This window comes from Salvia splendens, chromosome 5 (assembly GCF_004379255.2).
Source record: "Salvia splendens isolate huo1 chromosome 5, SspV2, whole genome shotgun sequence".
Lineage (NCBI taxonomy): Eukaryota > Viridiplantae > Streptophyta > Magnoliopsida > Lamiales > Lamiaceae > Salvia > Salvia splendens.
Genome location: NC_056036.1, coordinates 37,156,051 through 37,181,797, shown reverse-complemented (window position 1 = coordinate 37,181,797; position 25,747 = coordinate 37,156,051). Strand labels below are relative to the sequence as shown.

General features: G+C 35.5%; 2 protein-coding genes and 1 long non-coding RNA gene across 7 annotated transcripts; 2 read left to right on the top strand and 1 right to left on the bottom strand.

The window, feature by feature from the left end:
- The first annotated feature begins 859 nt into the window (after window positions 1-859).
- LOC121802972 (transcription factor bHLH93-like) lies at window positions 860-2,181 on the top strand. Its single transcript, XM_042202668.1, has 4 exons — window positions 860-1,382; window positions 1,473-1,628; window positions 1,697-1,864; window positions 1,941-2,181. Exons 1-4 carry the CDS (start codon window positions 942-944, stop codon window positions 2,028-2,030), a joined length of 855 nt encoding a protein of 284 aa, XP_042058602.1. The 5' UTR covers window positions 860-941; the 3' UTR covers window positions 2,031-2,181.
- A 5,642-nt stretch (window positions 2,182-7,823) lies between these two features.
- On the top strand, window positions 7,824-14,432 carry LOC121803387. Its single transcript, XR_006050981.1, has 4 exons — window positions 7,824-8,100; window positions 9,317-9,496; window positions 9,571-9,662; window positions 14,060-14,432. It is a non-coding gene; the product is annotated as an uncharacterized LOC121803387 (long non-coding RNA).
- A 1,958-nt stretch (window positions 14,433-16,390) lies between these two features.
- On the bottom strand, window positions 16,391-21,939 carry LOC121805740. Of its 5 annotated transcripts, none has more exons than XM_042205718.1 (9): window positions 21,726-21,935; window positions 20,553-20,769; window positions 19,933-20,096; window positions 19,659-19,833; window positions 19,048-19,354; window positions 18,069-18,141; window positions 17,492-17,582; window positions 16,919-16,998; window positions 16,391-16,824 (listed from the first exon to the last, which is right to left on the bottom strand). In XM_042205718.1, exons 1-9 carry the CDS (start codon window positions 21,780-21,782, stop codon window positions 16,546-16,548), a joined length of 1,443 nt encoding a protein of 480 aa, XP_042061652.1. In that variant the 5' UTR covers window positions 21,783-21,935; the 3' UTR covers window positions 16,391-16,545. The 5 variants fall into 5 exon arrangements, with proteins under 5 accessions (XP_042061652.1, XP_042061654.1, XP_042061655.1 ...); XM_042205720.1 differs by having other exon boundaries at window positions 16,391-16,777; XM_042205721.1 differs by having other exon boundaries at window positions 16,391-16,759; window positions 21,726-21,934.
- Between the last annotated feature and the right edge of the window lie 3,808 nt (window positions 21,940-25,747).

Below are 25,747 nucleotides of genomic sequence, written 5' to 3'. Positions count from 1 at the left end.
TATAGATTTTTCATTAGATCTACGATATATTATAATAAAATGCTCCATGTATTATTGTGACACTAATATGTAAAAATATAAGTATAATATAAGCTTAAACTTATAGATTTATTACTCTATTACAATTTAACTTTAAAGCAATCTGAACTTCTCAAAATTATCGAATTATGTCTTCGTAAAAAATTATGGCCTTATAGCTTGTAATTATTTTATTATTTCTCGTGTCATTAGTCATTACTTCATTCTTCCAGCATCTCGGCTAAAAAAGCATATTTTACTAGTGAGCGAACCAAAAAAATTGAATCCGACCATAGTTCATATCTGTAACAAAGTTCAGACTTTTTAAAAATTAAATTCAAACTAAATCATAAATCAAAAGCTAAAATTCACACCATAAACTATACTAGTATAGTAAATTCTGTATAGGCAGTATAGCACTATCAATGTGAATGCATGCTAGTAATTACTCAAGGACGATGTTTAATTCTACTGCGAACACCACCCTCGTTCAATACATTTTTAGCGTTATTTGTTTTCGTTTATATATTTAACTTGATTCTAATATATTTAAAATATTATTGACATTTTTAATTTTATAAAATTCATAAAAATCAAAATTTTATTTTATTCCTTTTTGTGAAGTTGTAACAGAGAATGTGTTTCCCCATTTCAATCAATAAATTAGTTGTGTCATTTCAATAAATAGAAATTGAATATGTAATAAACACAAAACGTATGTATTAATTTTTAACATTTGTAATGAAATAGTACTACTAGTATGACAGAGGAATTGGTTCATTATTTTCGATTCCACACGTCATTCATTCTGTTTACCTATATAGATAGGAGTGCACAACAATGCATCAGCATCTCTATCTCTGTTGTGTTTGGTTTTGAGAGAGACTACTTGAATCTCTGCTTCATCTTTGTGTTAGAGAGAGATGGAGTACTATACAAATGATCACCATGGTTTATTGAAAGAGTTACTATGTCTGGATCATTGCACAAATCAAGAATCTTACCCAAATACTTATATTAACATCCCTTCAACAAATGATTGCTTCCAAAACCTCTCGTCCTACGCCGACGAGCTATCACCGCCCGACTTCACTGTCGATTCCTCCACTTTCAGCCTCCATCCCCAAACGCTCCCTTACCACTTCACATACGGCCTCCAAAATACGGATACCGGGGCCCCATGTGAACCCCAACCCGTATCCGAAACCCCCATTTTCAACATCGGACTATTTTGCCCTGAGAAGAAGAAGAAGAAGAAGCTCAATGGCCAGCCGTCGAAGAACCTCATGGCGGAGAGGCGGCGCCGGAAGCGCCTCAACGACCGCCTCTCCATGCTCAGATCAATTGTTCCCAAAATTAGCAAGGTTATGTAACCTTTTCATTTCCTGTATTCGTTTCAATTTCTAGTATATATGCTACTGTGATCTGAAAAAGGGGGAAAACGAAAATTGCAGATGGACAGAACATCGATTTTGGGAGACGCCATAGACTACATGAGAGAGCTGCTGGAGAGAATCAACAAATTGCGAGAGGAAACGCATTTGGGGGAAAATCAATTGAGCGTCATGAGCATATTCAAGGATGCCAAACCTAATGATTGTTCGCCCAAGGTAAAATCGATTCTTCTTCCAAAGCTGATCAACAAATAACAATTACTCCTTATTCGAGAATATTGCAGTTTGAAGTGGAGAGAGGAAATCTGGATACGAGAATCGGGATTAGGTGCGAGACGAAGCCAGGATTGTTGCTGTCAATGGTGACCACATTGGAAGCATTAGGGCTGGAGATTCATCACTGTGCTATCAGCTGTTATAATGACTTTGCTCTGCAAGCCTCTTGCTCAGAGGTCTCACATTTTAATTTTCTTTTTTACTTTTTTTTTATTTATAAATTTTGATAATTTGGGGAATTAATAATTGCAGGATTTGAAGAAGAAGATGGCGAATTTGGATCCAGAAGAGATAAAGCATTCGCTTCTCAGAAACGCAGGATATGGCGGGAAGTGTGTGTAGCATATTATTGGTTGGATTTGTTTTGATTTCTCATTTCTGGATATATATTCTCTCTTTTTGGGGAATCTGTTTCCTTTTTCTGGATTCTATTGGTAGTGATGAAATCACACCTTCGTTATTATCTAAAATAAATGGATTCTCTTAGGGACAATCTACCACCCAGGAACCAACTGAGTTCTCTATAAATATGTGGAGAAGGTAATGATTTTCAGCACACCTTCCTGATTTTCAGCATAATCATGTTCAGAAGTAAAGGGGGAACAGATTCCAAATTGCCATTAAACTCTGGTCAATCGAGTTAATTTTAAACAAGATTTGAGCTCAAGCCAAATTATAAAAACTTATAAAGTTTGAGTAATTTTTTCATCCATAATTTATATACTCCATTTGGTTAATAATCGAAATATGGCCACAGTTTGTGTTTTTACAAACAAGTACAAAGCATTATTTCTACTCCAACAATAGTGCATCATTCATACTCCACACTCACTTCAAAATAAAATGGATCCACCATTACTTATTAAAATTGCTCATGTTTATAAGATTATTTTATTTTGTTGTAAGTGTGGAGTAGGAATGATGCACCATTGTTGGAGTAGGTGATCCGCTCCGGCATTATTTGGCCTTACAAGTTACAATAACCCGAAAGAGAAATAAGATATGAAGTGTCTAAATGCATATTTGTTTGTAAAAAATCAAATTTTTAATGAACATCAAATCAACACATAAATAACACCAACGAAGTACTAAAAACGCCTCCACTCACAATATTCGCCTATTTTAAAACATTAAAATTAAACATCCATAATCTGAGCACTGCAAATCACTTCATTAATACTATTCCTTTTATTCTTTTATAGTAACTTAAAAAAAATACTATTACTATATTGCACCATAACATGATATATTAAAGAAAAGTTTAGAGTAGGATTTAATGGATTCGACTTTAACTAATGTGATATGCAGAAAAATAGCTTCACATTGGTCCCAGTTTTTGGACCGATTTTACGGAGTAATAGTTATTTAATGCTACATTTTGGGTCTAGAATTGATATAGATTGATTTTATGATTTATTTTCCTTTATGTAACACGAAATTAATCATATTAATTTAATCCATTATAAAAACGAAGGAATGGAGCTTCTTCTTTTTTTTGGCTTGGTCGTGGCTCTTTACCCCTGTTTGTTACTAGTAGATTGATTGTTGATTGAAGTTAGTGAGCCTGATAATCATAACATATTAATTTTTCCATGCCAACATTTTTCTAAAATTTGTAAAAGTAACCAAATTCATAAAGTTCTAGCTAGATTTACCTATAGTAACAACTAACGAATCCCAATTATATATTAACAAGATTACAAGGGGATCGTATAATATCTCAAAAAATATTGCTCTACACAGTATATACAAATGGACGCATGATTGTAGGAGTAATACTATAACTTAATTAATGATGTGCTTCTTCTCGTTCATAAACGTAATCTGATACGATCATATCCATATCCCAATTATTTAGTTGCATATTTGATTTACCATATCTTTTCCATATTTGTTTAGATATTTGTTTCTTATTCATTAAGTTAGTAGCATTATAAATATGAGTTATTGTTATCACTTTATTCATTCAATCAATTAATGAAATTAGTATTTCGTCCAACTTGGCTTGAGTATCAAGTATAATTTTCGTTCCTTATTTGCTGCTCATCGGAGAACGTCCGAGAACCGGCAAATCGTGAGCCTTCCTTCGAGCTTGTCGAAGGATTGATCATCCTATCCGTCCGAGAAGATCGCCATCCGGTCACGTTACGGAGGACGTCCGTAACAACTGGTGCTTTCATTGACCGACATTGCTTGCCATCGATGTACGGATGGTCCCGCCGCGAAATTACACGACGTGTTTGGGAGTTCGTGGACGTGTTAACAAGCTTCATGTTTTAGCGCTGAATTTTGACGACTGTTTTGATCCTACCTTGATGATTTTTTATGGAGAAGGTGAAGTGACATGTCCAACTATTCGGTATGCGTTTGATCCAGGAGGAGAAGCTTCTGTTATCGACCATCTTCATTGCTTCGTGATTTCCATCTTGAGGACAAGGTGAATTTTAACCGTGGGGGAGTTGATACGAGTCTTATACTATGAATATTTAGTTTAGATATATTAGGGATTTGCGTATCTTTTTCTATATCTTTGTTTTCTTGTTCATTAAGTTAGTAGCATTATAAATATGAGTTATTGTTATCACTTTATTCATTCAATCAATTAATGAAATTAGTATTTCGTCCAACTTGGCTTGAGTATCAAGTATAATTTTCGTTCCTTATTTGCTGCTCATCGGAGAACGTCCGAGAACCGGCAAATCGTGAGCCTTCCTTCGAGCTTGTCGAAGGATTGATCATCCTATCCGTCCGAGAAGATCGCCATCCGGTCACGTTACGGAGGACGTCCGTAACAACTGGTGCTTTCATCCCGTACTCATCCTCCATCTTCGTTCATCTATATTTCCCAAAAAAAAAAAAAAAAAAAAAAAAAAAAAAAATCAGCCATAACACTACCATCACAACCGCATCTAATCCACTCCACCGTACTCATGACGTCAACACACCATGGCCAATATACGTCGGAACTGCCGACGAGGGAGGCGACGCCGGCGCTGCAGATCTGCCCGCCGCGACACCCCAACACCGGCGACTATCGACCGGACCAAAGAGATCAATCCGGGAAGTCTTCTGTCGACCCAATCACTTTAGGGTTTGAGCAATTGAATGCGCGCTTCGATAAGATGGATCGCCGGGTCGCAAACTTGGAACGACGCGCTGATTGGGACAAGCGGCATCGGCGTTACACCCAGCCTACGTACCGGCGGCCACAACACCACCAGTCGGACAGGTACACACCGTCGCCTCCATATCAGCCGGATAGACGCCGCCCGTACCACCTCCACCAAACTCGTTATCAACTGCCCGAGCACTATCATCCCTTCGACTATGGACCGCCACCAACGTACAGGGGGTTCCCGCTTCGTCAATTTCTGCAGCTGCAGAACGAGCCTTCTCGCCAACCATCCTGTTGGGACCCGCCGGGCGCTGGGGTGTCGATGGGTAACCTGGATTATGAAGAGATCGCATCCATATATTACCCTGATTATGATTGTGACTCTGTTGGATATGGTGAGGACGCTGATGTCCACCACGACCGATCTAGCAACTCACAACTAACTGTCATTGTTGTCCCGCCACCACCACCACAACGCTCGTCATCTTGCTTGAGCATGACAAGCCACTGCCGTGCAGCAGCGTCACTGCCCGCTATAGCTGCTGTCCCATCTTCGAATCTGCCCCCAACAGTTCCGTCTTGCAGCCCCGACGACGACAGCGGAGGGGAAGGCGGATTGTTAGATGAACTGCCTCCACCAGCTATGATCTCTCCGCCGTGCAGCCCCTATATCAGTGGAGAGGAAGAAACATTGTTAGATGGCGACGAGGAGGTTGATTCCATTGAGGAAGTGAAGAAGGTCGTCGCATCTCTCGATGCTGCTCGAGTGACATCTCACGATGTTGTTGAGAATTGTTTTAGTGAAAATGGTGGTGCTTATCTATGTGCATTAGTTGGAAATAAAGTTGCACCGTCCTTTCCAATACAATTGAAGGAGATTGCCTTTATCTGTGGGGATTTGCATCTGAGGGGTGCTACACGTCGGAATTCTCGATCAACATCACTCGACACCGATGCAAGGTTGATCCCTCCGCGCAATGACACGTCGTGTTTGAGCATTCTTGGAAGCGTTGGCAAGCTTTTTGTGTGGGCATGGAATTTTTCTGACCACATTGGGTCTCCTTTGTTGATTTTTGCCAAAGGTGATAAAGGGAGATATTTAGTTGTTCGATATGTGTTTGATCCAGGAGGAGATGTCTCGCCAAAGTCGGCTTTCAACTCTCTCTATTGCTTCGTGGTTCCCACCTTGAGGACAAGGTGGATTTCAACCGTGGGGGAGTTGATACGATCATATCCATATCCCAATTATTTAGTTGCATATTTGATTTACCATATCTTTTCCATATTTGTTTAGATATTTGTTTCTTGTTCATTAAGTTAGTAGCATTATAAATATGAGTTATTGTTATCACTTTATTCATTCAATCAATTAATGAAATTAGTATTTCGTCCAACTTGGCTTGAGTATCAAGTATAATTTTCGTTCCTTATTTGCTGCTCATCGGAGAACGTCCGAGAACCGGCAAATCGTGAGCCTTCCTTCGAGCTTGTCGAAGGATTGATCATCCTATCCGTCCGAGAAGATCGCCATCCGGTCACGTTACGGAGGACGTCCGTAACATAATCCCACTCCATTACCATCTATGGCTAGCAATGAACTTTTGTATGAGTTTTTTGGATCCGATTCCGAGGAAGAAACCTCAACTGTTGAGGTTTTCAAAGATGTGTTCGAGAAGATGGTGCGAGGAAGGGCCTAAATCGGGCATGGTGTTTGACACTGTTGAAAGACTCCGCGACGCCTACCAATCGTATGATCATGGTGGGAAGTCGGATTGTAAGAAATATACGAAAAAATAAATTGTAAGGCCCATATTAATTAATGCTATTAGGCAAGTTTCCGGTGAGTGGATGGTGTCATCTGTACACTCGACCCACAACCATGACTTGGATCCATGGATGTCTGCTTTTATGGCGGGTCATAAAAGGTCGTCTTTGCGCGCGAGGAAGCGATTACCATATAAGGAGTCTAAAGAGTATCAAGAAATGGTGCGAGGCTATCAACATTGTTTGGCTTTGGCTTTGGCTTTGGCTTATGGTTCGATTGAGAAAATGAATTTCCTCAAGGAGAGGATTAGAGAGACGATGAATATTCTCATGAATAGGCCTCCTACGCCCGGAACATCTATGGTTAGTGCTTCAGGTCCTGCTGCTAAAGGAACCGGTGTCGATACACCGGTTCTTGATCCAAAGGCGAATCAATATGCAAATGTGGTCGAAAGGAATTGATATGGTGGTGGAATTGATATGGTGGTGTTGGTAATGGCACACAAAGGTAGAAGAGTATGGTAGCATTTGTTAATTGATTTCATGTATTTTACATTTATGAATTACTAATGTTTTTGATGGATTAATTAGCTGTTTCGCGGACTAGCTCTTGAATTTTTTTTGGAGTTTATTTTTGCTTTTTATTGGATAGCAGTTGATGCCATCATTTGCCTTGCTAGTTTTCTCTAGTTTGAGTATTGTTCGTCTATGTTGAAATAATGAAATCAATTAAACAGAAAATCAAGGCAATATCAATCAAGCAAATAAGTGAAGCAAGTCCAAGATTAAAATACTATTCCAAACTCCTTGCATATTTTTTTAAGTTTGTATACTCAAATTTAAGGTATTGAATACGATACTCATGTCGAAACTCCTTGCATATTTGTATTTAGTTTGTTTAGTTAAAATTTTCGATTGAACATTTAATTAGGCTCAGTTGCAAAACAAAATACTCATGTCAATGTCACTGTCTCAACTTATGAAAAACATATGTAATAGTTGCACTAAAAATGTGGAAAAAATTACATGTATTAGTAAAATTTATGACATTTCGAAAATGGATTAAAGTTCAAAAATCAATAAAACTTCAAAATTGATGTTATATTCACTAATAATAATAATAATAATAATAATAAAATTATTATGATTCGACACCGATTTAACCTATTGACCCACAACGGATTTTTTTTTTGAATTCAATTCATTTGCAGGCACAAATTTCTCGGTTCGAATTTGTGAAGGTGATCTCGCATTCTCCCTCCCTCTCTCCCAAGAACAATAATATAGTGACATAGCAAATCATAGCGATACCCTTCAGAATTCATTGTTTATCGGAATCGTATTATGTTGAATTCATCATTTGTAGATAAGGGATTCAATGATTGCTTGATTGTGGACGGAAATTACAGTTGATAAGATATTGAGGGAAGGGCAAAAAAAAAAGGAAAGATGGGTAATTTCAAGCAGGCGCTAAGAAGCAGCGCCCGAGAGCAGAAGACAATCTGCTGCAAAAGACCAAATCCGTGGCCTTTGGTATGATTTTGCATCTCTTCTCTCCCCAAAAGTTAAACTTTCGCTTTCCTGTTTTAAGTTTCTATTCATTTGATCAGCTTTTTACCCCTGAGGTTGCTTGATGTTTTTCCCACTGTGACTGTAAATACTGAACATTGAACAATAAGAGTTTCTTGTAGTGGAGTAGGATGAACCGTGAAAGAGTTCATGTTAACATGTCAATTAAGGCTTTGGAATCAGGGTTTGTTAGAAATTATTCAAGTTTGACTAGTGTGAGTGTGGGTGGGGAGAGAACATAATTGGTTGGAGAAATGGGGCATGGTAAAATAGGCAATGCAATAAATTTCAGATGATAGTTAGTGGTGCTTGTGCTCAACTTAGGGTGTGAACTATATTTATGCCTGATTCTTGTGAGGCTGGTATTTTAGAAGCCATGGATTGTATAGCTGGCTCTGAAAAGGTTTCACATATTATTTTCTTATTGTAGTCTTTCATAACTTACATAAATGTTTTTGTTCTGTGGTTAAGTCACATTTAACTAGTCCCTACGCAGTTGAAAAATAATACTACTATCAATGTATGCTATAATGATTGTGGATTATAGGTTTGCCACAAACTTTAGACCTTTTCATGTTTCTCATTAGTCTCTATTGTTGGACTGGTAATCATGGTAACTTTGTTCGTGCATGAATTGACTTATTATCTCTCAACATGTACCGTACATCAGATCAGTTTACATCTCCATATATTGTTTTGTGTTCTCTGGTTCTGTTCCTACATTTTTCTGAACTGAGTATAGCTCGAACTAACATAGTCGATTTTAATGGTTATACGTGACGTTTTGGACCCCTGGCAGATGTGTGTAGACTTAAAATGTGGAGAAACACTTCCAATCCATTTAAATATGACATTCCCATCTTTGCCATGTGACGGTTAGTCATTTGGATCTCTGTTTCCCTCAACTGTGTATGGTCACTTTTACCCAACTCTTTTGTTTCTCCCAAGTTTGTGCTTGACTTATTATGATGTCACCGGAATGGAATCATCATCTTAAAAAGCTACAGAGATAGGTTCGACTGACCTTACTGTTGTGATATGAGTGAGTGTGCTTTTTAAATGTTATTCCAATTTTTGTAGATAGATAGGATAGTATGAATATTATAATGTAGATCTTGAATCTCGTTAATATATACAACTTTGTGTGACTGATGATCTTTATTATGATCATTGTGAACAGGTGACCACAAGGGTCACCATGAGGAGTCCGGCCATAAGTCAAACTCCACAGTTTTGATGAAGAAGCCGAAGATATGATTAAGAAGTTGAAGCATGCAGAAGGTTGCTGGGTAAAATTATGTGGTCTTCTTCAGCAAAATCCACATGTGTGATGTGCCTTTCATGGGGAAGAAACTAAGTTGTTAGTAAGATTTCACATTTATGGCTCCTGCTTCTTGTTTTCCACTTTTATCCTTAGCTCCTTGTTCGTTGCAGGTATATGGTATTCTAGATGTGCAAACAGTTCCTGGGAACTTCCATATCTCAGACCTCAGTCCATGGATTGAACATTTTTGTCGCAAGCTCCGGTATTTTCTTATGTACTGTGTATGCTCATCTCCTCCATATGATCAAATTTTAGTTTTATAATAGATACACAGTCACATACCTCACCTAAGTGTTACTTTTCATACTCCCTCCGTCCCACAAGAATATGTACTCTTTCTATTTAGTCCGTCTCACAAGAATATGCACTTTTTAATTTTGGAGAGTCTTTTCTCTCTAATGAGGTGGGATCCATTCTCCACTAACAATACTTTAATTACTTTTTCCCTCTACCTCTCTCTTACTTTACCAATTTTACATTAAAACCCGTGCCGAACCCAAATTGCATTTTCTTTGGGGACGGAGGGAGTACTATTTTGTTTGATTGTTTTTAGAATAAAGGTCAATTTTGGTCCTAAACATATGGCTGAAATACGAACTTGGTTCAAAACATTCACTTTCTGAAAAACGGGTCCATAACAAATGAAATTTGTGTCGATCCGGTCCTTTTTTGAAGGTGCTGTCAATTTCCGTCGGTCAACCGTTAATTAGTGTTTTGTTGACTGGGTCAACCATTTTTTATAACTGTAGCTAGGTGTGCACAAACCGAACCGGCCCGGCGGTTAACCGCCGGTTCGGGCCCGCCGGTTCATGAACCGGAACCGGCGGTTTGAACCGTCCGGCGGGTTGACGGTTCCAACGGGCCGGTTCAGGGTCAGGGCCTTCTTGAACCGTGAACCGGCGGTTCAAAACCGGCGGTTCGCCGGTTTGAACCGCCGGTTCAACCGAATTTAAAAAAAATATTATTTATAAAAATTGTTTTTATATTTAAAAACAATTTTAACAAATAAATGAATACTAGAAATTCATAATTGCCCATATATATTTGATGGGCTTACGAATTTATGAAACCATTCTTGGTTGTTTCTCTTTTATAGAGACATCCTAGAATGTTTTATGTTTCACTTTCGATGTGGGACAAAATCATTCTTGGTTGTTTCTCTTTTATAGAGACATCCTTGAATGTTTTATGTTTCACTTTCGATGTGGGACAAAATCATTCTTGGTTGTTTCTCTTTTATAGAGACAACCTTGAATGTTTTATGTTTCACTTTCAATGTGGGACAAAATATGTTGAAGTATTTTCTTTTATAACTACATGTTTAGAGCATTCATTCATCTTTTTCCAATGTGGGATACACAACTTTCTTTTGTCTTCTACTTTCTTCATGTTTTGTGTGATGTATATAAACAAAATTATAATTCAAATATATTCTTGATTGATAAAAATAAAGAATTATTGAGAAATATGATTTGTACATATAAAATATTTATTTGTATAATAATTATTGTTAGGTTTATACAATTTGTATAAGAATTATTCTTTTAATGTGTATAATATTTATTAGTTAACATATACATAAATTTATAAACATAAGCAAATCATTAATGATAAATAACTAATGAATAATAGTTTATGTAATAATATTTGTTATTAATTTATAATAATAGATGATAGAGTATTAATATAGACGAAAAATGATGGACGATCTATCATATACTTATAAATAATGACTTTTATTCCACATTGAAAGAAAGAGTAACACATCCAAGAATGTGTAACTATAAAAAAGAATAATCCAATACACTCTCCTCCAATTTAAATGCTCAAGTCCAATATTAAGTATTGATATTTTAAAATCAAAAGGTTTAACTTTAAGTAGTGTGTATTAATTTTTATAAATAAAATATATTCATTATAAGTTGTAATTTTTAGTCTTATTCAAATTTATTATCAATAAAATTGTAATTTTTCACCTTATTGTTTGAAATTTGTTTAAGCACATTTTATACATAATAAAGACTAAAAAGACAAAAAAAAATACTCCATACTTAAAGTTGGATTTGATTTTTAAATGTCAATACTTGGATGAGAGTATATTGGATTTGATTTAATTTGGAAGATAGTATATTGTATTATTCTCTTTTATAGTTACACATTCTTGGATGTGTTACTCTTTCTTTCAATGTGGAATAAAAGTCATTATTTGTAAGTTTATAATAGATCGTCCATCATTTTTCGTCTATATTAATACTCTATCTTCTATTATTATAACTTAACAACAAATATTATTTCATAAACTATTATTCATTAGTTCTTTATCATTAATGATTTGCTTATGTTTATAAATTTATGTATATGTTAACTAATAAATAATATTATACATTGAAAGAATAATTCTTATACAAATTGTATAAACCTAACAATAATTATTATACAAATAAATATTTTCTATGTACAAATCATATTTCTCAATAATTCTTTATTTTTATCAATCAAGAATATATTTGAATTATAATTTTGTTTATATACATCACACAAAACATGAAGAAAGTAGAAGACAAAAGAAAGTTGTGTATCCCACATTGGAAAAAGATGAATGAATGCTCTAAACATGTAGTTATAAAAGAAAATACTTCAACATATTTTGTCCCACATCGAAAGTGAAACATAAAACATTCAAGGTTGTCTCTATAAAAGAGAAACAACCAAGAATGATTTTGTCCCACATCGAAAGTGAAACATAAAACATTCAAGGATGTCTCTATAAAAGAGAAACAACCAAGAATGATTTTGTCCCACATCGAAAGTGAAACATAAAACATTCTAGGATGTCTCTATAAAAGAGAAACAACCAAGAATGGTTTCATAAATTCGTAAGCCCATCAAAAATATTTGGGCAATTATGAATTTCTAGTATTCATTTATTTGTAAAAATTGTTTTTAAATATAAAAATCAATTTTTATAAATAATTTTTTTTTTAAATTTCGGTTGAACCGCCGGTTCATGAACCGGAACCGGCGGTTCAGGCAAAAAAACCGGCGGTTTTGAACCGCCTCATGAACCGGCGGTTTTTTGAACCTGAACCGGAACCGCCGGGAGCTAGGCGGGCCGGTTCAGGTTCAAGCATTTCTTGAACCGCCGGTTCATGAACCGGAACCGGCGGTTCATGACCCTTGTGCATGCCTAACTGTAGCTAATTTTTTTTATTTTTTAAAAATTTTTGAAATATTTGTAAATGGAAAACCTTTAAATAAAAACATGAAAGACATGGATCAAAATCAAAATTTTTTACTCTCCCTCTCTTTCATTTCTTCTTCCCCACACTACAAAGAACCTAATTTTCCTTCTCTGCAACTTGGTCCAAATTTTGAATCTTGAATGTAAGTCCTTGAATCTATGTCCCTGAATTCCGACAATGTTGAAATGCATATTAAGATTCTGAAACTGGATTTGAAACATCCACATAGCATTATGGACTGCTATTTCGTTGAAGATGAAGCAGAAAAATAGAACAAAATACTGTCAAATTAGTCCAACATATTCATTATCAATATCAAATATGTCCTGAACATTTGCAATTCTAAGCATGGCCAGTGCCGATTGATGTCAACAAAACCCTATGGCAAACAAGTATCCACCATAAAAAAACAGGTACCCACCATCCAAAAACCAGTACTCAACAACAAAAAACAAGTAATTAGAGTAATATAAACTAGGGTTCGTTGTCATCATCCTTGTTTCATCTTCTTCCTGCGGACTTCACCGCCAGCAACCGTCATCGTCGCTTCCACTTCTGCGGCGTCGAAACTAGGGTTCAGCGACTTCGGCGACGGGGCTTCTTCCATTTGCTTCGGAGGAGGAGAAATCAAACCGTCAGAATCAGGCTCCGACAAGCCCGCCACTGGACCGGAAGTAAGGATTCAGCGAGTTCCAACTCATCTCCAACAACAGTTACTCGATTTTGGTCGGAATTGAATGTTGGAGTTAGGGTTTGTCACGAGAACGACGAGAGAGAAGAAATCGGCTGGTTTGATTTGTTGGAGACCAAAAGTCGCGCGATTTGTTCTTTTTATTCGACAGATTTTTTAATGAAATTTTTTTAAATAAGAAAAAATGATTTTTTTAACATAATAATTAGAAAATAATTAGGCCTAATCCAGTCAACAAAACTCTAATTGACGGTTGACTGTCAGAAATTGACGGCACCAAAAAAAAGGACCGGATCGACACGAATTTCATTTGTTATGGACCCGTTTTTCAAAAAGTGAATGTTTTGGACCAAATTCGTATTTCAGCTATATATTTAGGACCAAAATTGACCTTTACCCTTGTATTTATTAGATGGAAAAATTTGGCTGACCAGCCTATTAAGGTCTATGCTAGGCTTAGTGAAGCAATTATGGCATCATTGACATTTACCAATCACAAGGTTTTGCTTCTAATTTTATTTATAAGACTTTCCTTCGAACTGCTAAATGTCTTGGAATCATTGTCATTTTGTTCAAGCTTATATGTCTAGTTTGATAACGGTGAAACTTCATTTCTGAACTTTATGCAATACAATTAAATATATGGCATCTTTTTCTTTCCTGCAGATTTATGAAGGTTCTTCTCATGTATTGACGAGTCATATATAATTCATGACTTGTCCTTTGGGCCAAATATCCTGGTATAGAGAACAGAACCTACTTGATGGCACGTCCAGAATTTTGCGTGGAGCAAGCGGAACATTCAAGTGAAAGAAGAGACACCATCTGGAGTCTGCTCACAACGCATCACTGTTTTCAAGAATGTTGGTAGTCTACAAGGTTTTTTTTCTTTCTGGCTCAAGGCCAATGTGGTTTTTGATGTTTCGAGAGCGAGTTCGGATGCACCCATAGGTTAGTTTGATTCAATCACTAAGCAACTATTCTTATAGCATTTTGTTGTAATACTAGAATATTCATATTCAAGTTTTCCAGTAATTAATAAACTCATTAATCACTACCATTTTCGGTGTGATGGACCTAATCTTGTTTGCTATGTCAACTAAGGAAAAACAAATAAAAAAAAAGTAACAGGAAAACTTCTGATGAGACTATAATTAATAAGAAAGATGCATACAGCAGTAGTGTTATGACATGATAGTGGAATAGATTCATCAAAACGTATAAACTTAAAAAAAAATAGGCACCTTCCTACAACTTCACTCTGGCATCTTCCTATAACTTCATTCTTAGTCATCTTTGTTCTTCTACCAAGGCAACTTCTTCTTCCTTGCAATTTCCTTTTCTCAGGTTACATTTGTTATGCAACCTTGGGCACCCATCTCCATATGTGCGGCATTCAAAGCCGTTGCCAAGTGCATTGCCGCAGGATTTGCAAAACTTGTTGCCCTTGTAATCATGCTCGGAACGCCAATGCTCTTTCATCACTTTGGCAGATTTAGTTGACTCAGAGCAATCTGGACGGTTGCACAGGTAATGGGGCCCTTCTCTGTCAAGGGTTTCTGGTTCTTTCGCTTCCCATTCCCAGTGTTCTTGTTCTTGGCAAACATTTTTCCAAACCCCAAACCTCCTCCATAGCCATACACTATATCATACACTATTTTATTAATAGGAACAAAATAATAATCCGCAGCAATTATTGCAGAACGGAAAAGCACAACAAAAAGTAAAAAACAACACCTAGGAAACAATACATAACATTCAATTCCAAAATAAAGGAATAAAAAAGCAAAATAGAGGGTAATTAAAAATAAAACAACAAAAAGTATTTAAATAGTCTATAATTAAATTATATAAATTTCTTGAACTGAGGGGTTGGACACCCACCATCTTGTTTTATTAGTATGAAATTGTTAAATTGTTTTGCGTTATGTGCGGATCTCTTGAACTTGAAATTTTAAAAATGCAGCCCATCAAAGATTTTTTTTCTACCTTTTGAACATTTTTTCCAACATTAGGAAATTTTTACTATCCATTGAAATTTGCAACTTTAGAGAGCTGATTATGCTTTCTGCGTTGCAGGAATGTTAGATCCATTGATGTATAGACTAATTGAAGTTTTATCAAACGTAACAGGTATGTGTCTCATTGATCTACATATATATTGAGAGCTCCTAATCTTCTAATGCACACAAAGTGGGAGTGGGGTATTAGTTTCTAAAAGTTTCTACAAATTTGACAAATGTCTAAAAGTTTTGATATCATCCTCTCGGAAATGTTTCTAGTTTATTTATGCTTTTATGTTGCTAATATTTAGTGTTTAAGAAGCTACGTATATTGTAGTTTGTTGACATTTCCTTTTAGAAGAAAAATAAAAAAAATAATCAATTGTCAAAAAACAGATGTAATTTGATTGCGAAACAAATTTTCAATTTAATCTAAATCCAACCAGATTTGATCGAAAGTGTACGGAATTTTCAGTTTAATGTAAATCCACTCAAATTAGATTGACGTTCTTTATCTTTTGGTATGAGATCGTAGGGGATCAAGATTATTGTTGCGATTGTTTTTTGTCCTTTTAACATGCGAATAAATTGATCGGGTAAAGTCCCTTATCGTGGGACGTGGGTGATCGGCGGCAATTAAGCTAGGCGATCCCTAGCTATTACATTTAATTAAATTAGAATAAAAGACTAACGACAGACGTAGTCTTGATAACGCTCTGGCGGGCGTATAATGCGACAGGGTCATGTATTCATCTTCTCGGGCTATCAGCGGTTATGGGCTGCTACGCTGCTACTCTTGTGCAGGCTGGTCCACGGTTGTAGTTGGGCTCGTATCATTGATCTTTTTAGTTTTGACTACTTTTAACATCTTAACTAAAAACCGGCATATGCAGAGGACCAATATTTGTATCTACTCTTACAGGGATGCTTTTTTAACTCTTGCTGGGAGGAATTGAAGATATGTGACATGTGCGTCAAAATCATGCACCAAAGATAATAAACCTTGTCCATCATTAAAATTTATATTTAGCTGTTACAGGAATTACAATATCCTGATTGCAAGCTATATAAAATAGCTATTCTAACTAACATCAACGGCCAACACTACTAAATTACAATAGCTGCCCACCCGAGCCTCTCAACCCTTAGTTACTGTGATGACCCCGTGGGTGTTGAGAGTGTTACCGGAGTTTGCAGTGCTCGATTACCATGATCAGTATGCTGGGGCCGATGATGCTGCCTGCTCTGGTGGTGTCTTTGTTCATGTTGATGAAACTGTGCACCAGTGCTTATATGTTGTGGTAAGGCCTGGGGATGACGGCTCGCTCTCCATCTTAAGTATTCCACAAGAAGTGAATAGGTGCTGATCGCAATCCCAAACCCGGTGACAGAGGAGAGCAACACAGAAAGAATAGGATTGATATTAAGCTGGAAGTGATTTTAAGCAAGCAAGATGCAGTTATAGCTACAGATTAGAAAAACAAGACAGATTCGAAGAAAGGGTAGAGGAAGCATCTCTTACCACGGCATAAAAAATATGAACAAATAGGATCACTATTGCAAACTGGAAAGAAGCGTAAGCCCATATGTAACTCTTGCTCACTGCAAATCATAACATAAGGGCATTCTATAAAACGAAAAAACAGTGCAAGCCACGATAAACTCGCATTGTCTTGACATTTTTTTCTTGTCAAAATCAGTCATAAAAACATGCAAAAACTGAACGGAGCAGGAAATGATTGATCATGTGTTAAACTTTATTGATTAAGCCACATAGAATGAAGACTAGCTCGACTGGAGATTAATAGAGGGCTTATGAAATATTATCTGCTACTTTATTGAATTACACTTTAGCGGCTGTAATTAAAAGACAGTCGTTTCAGGAAGAAAAGAAAGTGTTAAGATCCCAGATTCTTTATCTGTGCAGTTTAAATTGCCTGCTTTCAATATTTCTCATTTCTTAAGCAAACTACGGAGTAGCACGTTTTTAGAGGTGGACCTAGTAGCATTAGAAATAAATCAAAGCTTCATAATTTGTGAAGTAGCAGAAACTCATCGACCATATAAGTGAACTGAAAGAAGCTTATGACTTTACCCATTGTGGATGCTATCATTGACGAAAGGAGACCTAAAACACAAGAGAAAGGCAAAGAAATGGCGAGTGCTCGAGGTCCCATGTCAGCTACCTGATATAAAGGAGTCATTAAATATAGTAAGTGACAAAATCTAAATGGAAGATTAACTATGTAAGGTAGTTAAATCTATTTACGCGCAACATAGCAAAACTATCTCAATAGAAGTCCCAGCCACATCACTAGCTACTTCACCCTAATTAAAGCTACTCTGCTATTGCCTACTATTCAGCTTCTGAATCTTTTAACAAGCATTGAAGCATATATATGTTAATAAAAAATTGAAGTGTTCAAATAAACAACATATCCAATATTATAGATAAAAAACTTTGTAATAGCAAGAGCAAGAGTTGTGAAATTATGAAGGATTTTACTTTATTTATAATATGTCTATATTTAGTTCCTAAATTAGAAAACTATATGAAGATCTCAGAGCCTTCGACGAGTCTGACTACAATACATAGGCTAAAAGGGCAGTGAATGAAGGCCTGGGATGGAAGTCTACACTGTAACATAAATACGATATACAAAGAGGAGTACCAGAAGCTGCTCCAGAAAGCAGAAATATGCTAGCATGCTGACCATGACGAGAACAGGCACATCCTGCCAGACCCTGCTGAGAATTGAAGTCATTACAAATCAAGAAATGCTTAGAGATTTATAAATCCAAAATCAAAATCAAATAGTTTCACAAGTTATTGAACCGAAGAATTACCTACTTAAAAGAAGTACTCATCAGTTTTAATAAGTCACTGCAGTTACTAATACTATCAACATGTCATAGCAAAATACTGAGAAGGCATAACTGTAAATAAATTAATTAATCAACTATCTTGATAAATCTTCTGTCAAAGGAATGAATCTTATTCCTATCAAGAAGCCATTACTATCTTTTACTTTCACCAATTCTTGGAATTTGCCATACTATTGTTCAATTTTCTGCCGTCTTTAACATTTTCCGAGGTTGTGCAGGGGATTACAATGAAGTATATGAAGTAGCAAAATGAGCGGAATTATTATGTTAGGAGCTAGTGCCAAAATCTTCTCCTCCATTTACAGAAGTAACAACATGGGATATCTTTATTTCCTAGACTTCAGCTTGATCATAAACCAAAAAGCTCCACATAAAAAGAACAAAGGATTTTATAGAATAGTTCAGCAGAATTTTGTCTCTACATTAAATAACTTCCAATTTTATAGCCTATGATTTTAGTAGGAAATTATCTTGATCTTCCACCACAACAGATCAAAATTATACAAAATTCACCAAAATGCTAGCAAGAAACAACCTACAAGCTACATAAACACATAAAATATTATGAACATAAAACTATCTGGACAGACAGTATGAATATAGCATCAGTGTCACCCCTGAATTATCAATTAGGCCAGAGTAACATATAGACTCAAAGTCCAAACTGAGTCACATCAGTTTATGTTAAGAGTAATGCAAAACAAATGGAGGCAACACATTACTAAAAATAATCAATCCTTGGTAAAACATTAAGGATTGGCTTGCCTGTAACGAGTTGCTTCCCTTTGTTGTGGCGCAGCAGGTGGTCGTCGTACAACATTAGGAGGATTTTGTAACTTTAATAATGTTACTGGAAGGTTACGGACATCCTGCTTACAAACATCACAGGTCTTATTACCTTTGATGCTAAACCATTTCACAGCACATTCTTGGTGAGCAAGCGCAAGCTCTCCTTTGCAGCTGCACTCCATCTTCAGTGTTTCACCCCCTTCTCCAAGCTCTATTAAACAAATTCTACAAACAGCCTCTTCTTCCGGAATGTCTTCCCCGGCATCATCTATGGCTGTAAATACTTAATAAGATTTTATCAATATTGTGAATTAGAATACAACATAAGTAATACTACATTATACATTTGTGCCTTGGCCATCACCCTATTCTGAAGGATTTCTTGTGTTCTTTTCATTAATGATCTTTTCTTACGGGCGCTTAAAAACGATATGTACGTTGACCCTTAAAGAGCTCGAATTACCTTAGCTCATCTATACAAGCTCTTCACACTACTGGGATGTCTAACGTGTAGAAGTTAGTATCAGCAATCACAAGAACTATTTGAAATCTTGCAAGCACAAAAAACAGAGATGCAGTTTTTATACCAGCTTCTATTTCGGGAGATATATCTGGGGAGGCGTTTTCCACTGTTGTAGGGAGATGGTGCTTTGATATCACACGTATCAGACCCCCATGGGATTCTGTTCGCCTCAAGCTTCTGGTTTTAATATTAACTGGAACTGAAAAGGAGCGTGTCATGAGTTTCTTAGCTTCAGGTTGCTGTACGGAAAGTCGGAAACAAAGCTCAATTAGAGGGATTGAAACAGAAAACAATATAATACTTCGGTATGGTAGGTATACATTAGGCGAAAATCTTACAAGCGTTTTAGATAGAAGATCCGCATGATTTTCAAGTGAGGGCTTAGGATCGGCCACTGCCATTGGTGTCACAGGTAAAGAATGTACTGATTTTGTTGATGGGGAAAACAATTTGTTTAAGGAAAATGATCTTGAAGTTGAAGGCTTGTCCAAAAGGGGAACATCTGGTATGATAAGAACTGTTTTTTCAGTTTCGTGTGATGGGATCAATGTTATCAAATAGCAGATATGGCGGCGCCATGGCGCTATGGCATGGCGTTCTGTGGTGGAAATGCCATAGCAACATGGCGCTGCCATAGCAACATGGCGCTGCCATAGCACCGCCATATCCGCCATTTGACAACATTGCGTGTGTACTGCATTTAGGAATGGGGCATTATGCAAGAAACATGGATGTTAGAACTGTATTTTATGCTTTATTAATTGTTTTAAGAGTTTTAGATGTTATATTTTTGTTATTTTCCAATTTTTTAATTATTCATAAATAATAAGTATTATTTTATTTATTTAATTATTGACCGCCATATCCGCCATACTAATACGCCATATCCCTGTGGCGGTTTTTAGGCGAACCGTCATAAGCCGCCATACGAGATTGATAACACTGGATGGGATTTTACCCCTGAAGCTCTTCTGAGAAAGCATGTTCTTAACAGATGATTTAAGTTTTGCTGAACTGGGTCTCGGAGGCAATCCTGCTCTGGTAGAACTGGGACTGGGGATGTCTATCCTTGTTATTTCAGACAATGCAGCCTCCAAAGGCCTTTCAGGTATTTCCAGAGATGACAGATTTGGGCGTCTGGGTGGCATTAAGGTGGCTTCTCCTCGTTCACATCTCTGATATCATTCATATCCAAATTATTTCTTTTTATCACGTAAAATATAATCTCACAACTCCCGAATAAAACTGTTGGCATGTTCTATTCATTGTCCACCACTATTGAGTGGAGATGCCAGTAAAAGTCTGAAAACCTCATTCATGCTTCCAAGTAAATAAAAAGAATGATTGTGGCACAGAATCTACAAGTCCTAGAGTTTTTCAAAAACCAATAGCATACTTGACTCCTGAAAAACAGAAATTGCATTTTCGAAAACATTCCATACAGAGAGACTGTGACAATTAGAGAACAGAATTGGTTCAGTTACCATCAGATCTAAGTCTAACTTTGCAGCTCTCTCATACACTTTAACAATGACCGAATGCACGTACAGCCCAAAATCAATCAGCTTAGATTTCATTAATAATCCAAGATATGGTTTATCCATACTTACTTCCCCACACATTTCTGATTTCATACCACAAGATGAGTAAAACACGATATGGATGCAAATCAAGCCGGCATATCCTCTCTTCTGCTTATATCTATTCTTCTTGGTCAGATTGAAAACCAGTTGTACAAAAAACATCTCATAATTTCAAAATGGAATGGCATCCAAATTCCAATCAGCTCTCTATCTAAGTGACACAGTAAAAGTTACCAAAAGCTACCTCGCCTAACTTCAAGCAAAACCTACTCAATAGAACTCTAGAGTCACTCAATTTAAAAACATGCCATCTCTTACAAAATCCAAAGCTCACTCCAAATAACTCAACCTCAAATTTCAAATCACTTCCCAATTTTTCAGAGCAAGAGTTACCAAACTAAAAATCCACAAAATCAAGCAAAATAAAAGGGGACAATTCCTATCTATCAACTACAGAAACTCCAACACCTCAGAAAACCCCCAAAAAATTTAATGAAAAAAACAATCCACTGATGTGATTGATGTTTGCATAGAAAAAGAAAAATGACCTGATCATCTGCTTGAGCGGTTTGATGCAGTGTTCCGACGCCAGTATCCTCCGCCATGGAAGCTGGGTTTACAGCTTCGAAGCAACACAAGGAAAACGAGAGCTATGGAAAAGGAAGCATTTTCGATTCATAGAATAAATCTGGTTTGAACATTGAAAGCTGTGGTGGACCATAAAATTGAAAAAGTGAGTCAACTAAATTCTGTTGTGAAGCATAAAGTTTATGACTTTAACAACATACATACTGAAACCAAAAAACTAATCTTTTTATTTATTTTAAAATTTAAAATTCTCGTTGTTGAGCTAATGTAAACAAGCAATTAATTCTTTTGAACCATTCTTGACTTATGCCAAATAAAAAACAAGAACTTTTTTCTTTTAAAACTTGTTTTATTTAATGAAAATTTGATAATGGACCACTTTCGTCCCATTAATTAATCATGATTTTTTTTAAAATTTGCGTTACGTTACGTTTCTTGTTTTTAAAATTTTTTTAGTTAGACATACAGTTTCAACTCACCTAAGTTTTGATTGGCTAATGTGATAAACTGATAATCAGTATGGAGGTTGGCTGTTACTTTTAAGAGATCAATAAGTATAGGTATGCACAAACCGAACCGAATCGGCTGTTAACCGTCGGTTCATAACCCGGAACCGGCGGCGGCGGTTCGAACCGCCGGACGGTTCGGTTCAGGTTCACGATTTTCAGAAACCGGAGTTCAAATAAAAATTAAAAAATATTTATTATTTATAAAAATAAATTTTTATATTTTAAAATTAATTTTCAAAAAAAATAAATACAAAAATTTCATAAGACTACCTCCAACGGTGCCATTCTAGACAATGTCACACATAAAAGACAAAATAAGTATAAATAAAAGTAATTGTAAAATAATTTCAGGCAATCGCCCCTCATCTCTCGAGAGCAGCCTGCCGCCACTAGAAAAAGGGAGGGGCACATGCCACATGTCTTCATATTATTGGCTGAATATTGATTTTTTTTTGTTTTTTCACTTTTTATTATTGATTTATTTTTATTACTTGATTATTGGAGTACATGTATGTTGTAATAAATTTGCACAATAACAATATAATTCTACATCACATTTTCAATCTCGAAAATTTTGCACTACATTAAATTTTGATTGTTTTATTAATTATTAAAAAAAATTTCAATGATTATTACATTTATCTCTATATATCTTTTCAAATATATGTGAATTATTCTTCCAAAAAAATCATGTGAGCCACTCTTCCATAAAATGACGTGAACTACTTCATTTTTTATTATTTTAATTTAATTTTTTATTTTTTATTATTTTAAATTTGAATCATGTATTTTTTTTATTATAATTGTTAGACATTATTTAATATATCTAAATTAACTATAAATTAAAATATTAATATAAAATACATGAAAAAGAAAATATTTAATTGGGTTGGGTTGCGGTACTGATGGAAGTAAAAAAGTTGATGGGGGTTGAATTGAGGAAGAGTTGTGTATGTGGAGGATAGAGAAATGAATATTTTATTAAAAAGTTGATTGAGGTTGGGTTGGGTGAGTGTCACAGATGGAGATAGTCTAATATCCCATATTTATTTGTTTGGCCTCTGAATTCTAAGAAACCATTCTTGATTGTTTCTCTTTTATAAAGACACCCTTGAATATTTTATGTTTCACTTTCGATGTAGGACAAAATATGTTGAAGTATTTTTTTTATAACTATATATTTAGATCATCCATTAATCTTTTTCCAATGTAGAAGACAAAACTTTCTTTATTTTTTACATTTTTTTATTTACTATTTATATATATATTTTTATTATAATTCCTTTTCTAAGATAAATTTATAGTTAATAATAGCATCAACTAGAATAGTTTAGTTATAATAGTTTAATTAAATTTGAACGTGGCATGTTGCTCATAATTTGTATATTTATAGAATGTGGACATATTCAAATAATTGTATTTAAATGTAGGTATGTTATTCATTTTTCTCAATGTATTGATTAAAATGTGCAAAAAAGCAACAATTAATATAATTTGTATAAGAATGATAAAAATAGACGATTAAAAAAGCAACCAATATTTAAATTTATTGTTTAAGACTTCAGTCTTTAGTGATTTGTAATTGTTGTAACTTGTAGCCTCGTTTAAATTTATATCAATAAAGCAATTTTCTCCGTGGTTTTTTGAATTTTATTTACGCACATTCCATAGATAAATAAAGAAGAAAATGCAAAAAAAAAAATAACCGCCGAACCGGCCCGGAACCCGGCGGTTTTTTGAACCGGAACCTCCTAAACCCTTGGCGGGCCGGTTCAAGTTCATGATTTTTTTGAACCGTGAACCGCCGGTTCCGAGTCGGTTCGGAACCGGCAGTTTTTGAACCGTGTGCATGCCTAAATAAGTGTAAACAGAGTCGAATTCAATTGCAAATTGTTATTTCCCATATAAAATCTGACCAAATTAGTTGTCCAAAAATGTTAAATTTGCCTCTTTCACGTCACTATTTTTAGCCGCTGGTCAGATCGAGTTGGCGAGACGTCTATTGTAAGGTCATCCGCAATGCTGTCTCTTATCCGTCTCTTAACCGTCTCATCTCTTAACTATTCATGGGCCCACTGTACTTTTCACTTCATCTCTTAACTAATAGACATAACCTGCAACCCTTCATCTCTTATCTGTCTCTTAATCATCTCATCCCTTAACTATTCATTCAATTTCATTTTTTATTTTTATTTCCAAAAAATTCAATTAATAAAAATACTCTTCATTAAATAAAATAAAAATTACAACTTAAAATCCTAAAAAAATACATAATTAAATTCGTGACAAAATAAATAAAAAAAGACATAATTTAAAATACAATTTTATAGAAATGTAAAATACAAACGGTAATATTACCGTTTGATTTTTTATTTTTATTAAATTCGATTTTTTTTAAAAAATAATTTATTGCGTCAGCGTGACGAAACCCACTCGCGGGCCGGTGAGTAGGCCTCACGCGTGGCGCCAGCGCGCGTCACGTCGCGCGGGCGCGTGGCTAGACGGCTCGCCATCCGTCTCGGTGGGACGGGCGTATCGGCGGGTTGGTGACGAGACGGGACGCTGCAACGCGTCCCGCGTCCGTCTCGTCTCGGAGGGACGAGATAAGAGACACCCGCGAGATGCATTGCGGGTGCTCTAAGTAAACTAAGCATCATTATGATGCCATCATATATACATGTTCCAACAAATAAGAGTACACTATAAAGTAAACTAAGCATCATTATGATGCCATCATATATACATGTTCCAACAAATAACAGTACACTATAACAAACCGTTCCGGTAATTAAACTAATCAAAAGATGAATCGATACATATGTTAGGCAGAAAATTACTAATATCATAATTTTTGTTATTAATCTTATAATTTTTTAAAATAGCTAATTAAAATTACTATAAATTTTATACATTCCTAAAGTATTTTACGCTTTATTTGTTCCTTAAAAATAGATCATATCAACTATGCTAACAAATAGGAGTAATGTTCACATCAAATAAAGAGTATTTCATCCGTCCCACAATAGGAGTCACACTTGGTGTGGACACGAATTTTAAAAAACGTAAAGAATAGTAGGTTGAAAAAGCTAGTGTAATATGAGATCCATATTTTATATTAGTTTTGTAATGAAATGTGAGTGAATTGAGTTAGTGGAATATGACACACCTTTATAGTAAAAATGAAGTGTGATTCTTATTGTGGAACAGACTGAAATGACGAAGTGTGACTCTTATAATTGTGGGACGGAAGGAGTAACATTTACTTTCCGTCCACTAATAGTATCTTATTTTCACAAGCTCGAATTTTAAAAAATTACTAGTATTTAATTTTGTAAAAGAAAGTAGTAGAAAAAGTTAGTGGTTGAGTCTAATTTTTTTATATTAATTTTATAAAATAATATGAGTACAGTGAGTTAGTAAATGTGATAATATAGTAAAAACGAAACAAGATGACTATTTATTGACAGACACGA

Excerpts from the sequence above, each read along its gene's own strand:
- LOC121805740 (XM_042205718.1), bottom strand. The coding sequence starts at position 21,782 with ATGGCGGAGGATACTGGCGTCGGAACACTGCATCAAACCGCTCAAGCA. Across the intron at positions 17,583-18,068 it reads GCTTTCTGGAGCAGCTTCTG|GTAGCTGACATGGGACCTCG; the intron begins GTACTCCTCTTT and ends CCTTTATATCAG. Across the intron at positions 16,999-17,491 it reads AATGATAGCATCCACAATGG|TGAGCAAGAGTTACATATGG; the intron begins GTAAAGTCATAA and ends TATGATTTGCAG.
- LOC121802972 (XM_042202668.1), top strand. The coding sequence starts at position 942 with ATGGAGTACTATACAAATGATCACCATGGTTTATTGAAAGAGTTACTA. Across the intron at positions 1,383-1,472 it reads TTGTTCCCAAAATTAGCAAG|ATGGACAGAACATCGATTTT; the intron begins GTTATGTAACCT and ends CGAAAATTGCAG. Across the intron at positions 1,865-1,940 it reads TGCAAGCCTCTTGCTCAGAG|GATTTGAAGAAGAAGATGGC; the intron begins GTCTCACATTTT and ends TAATAATTGCAG.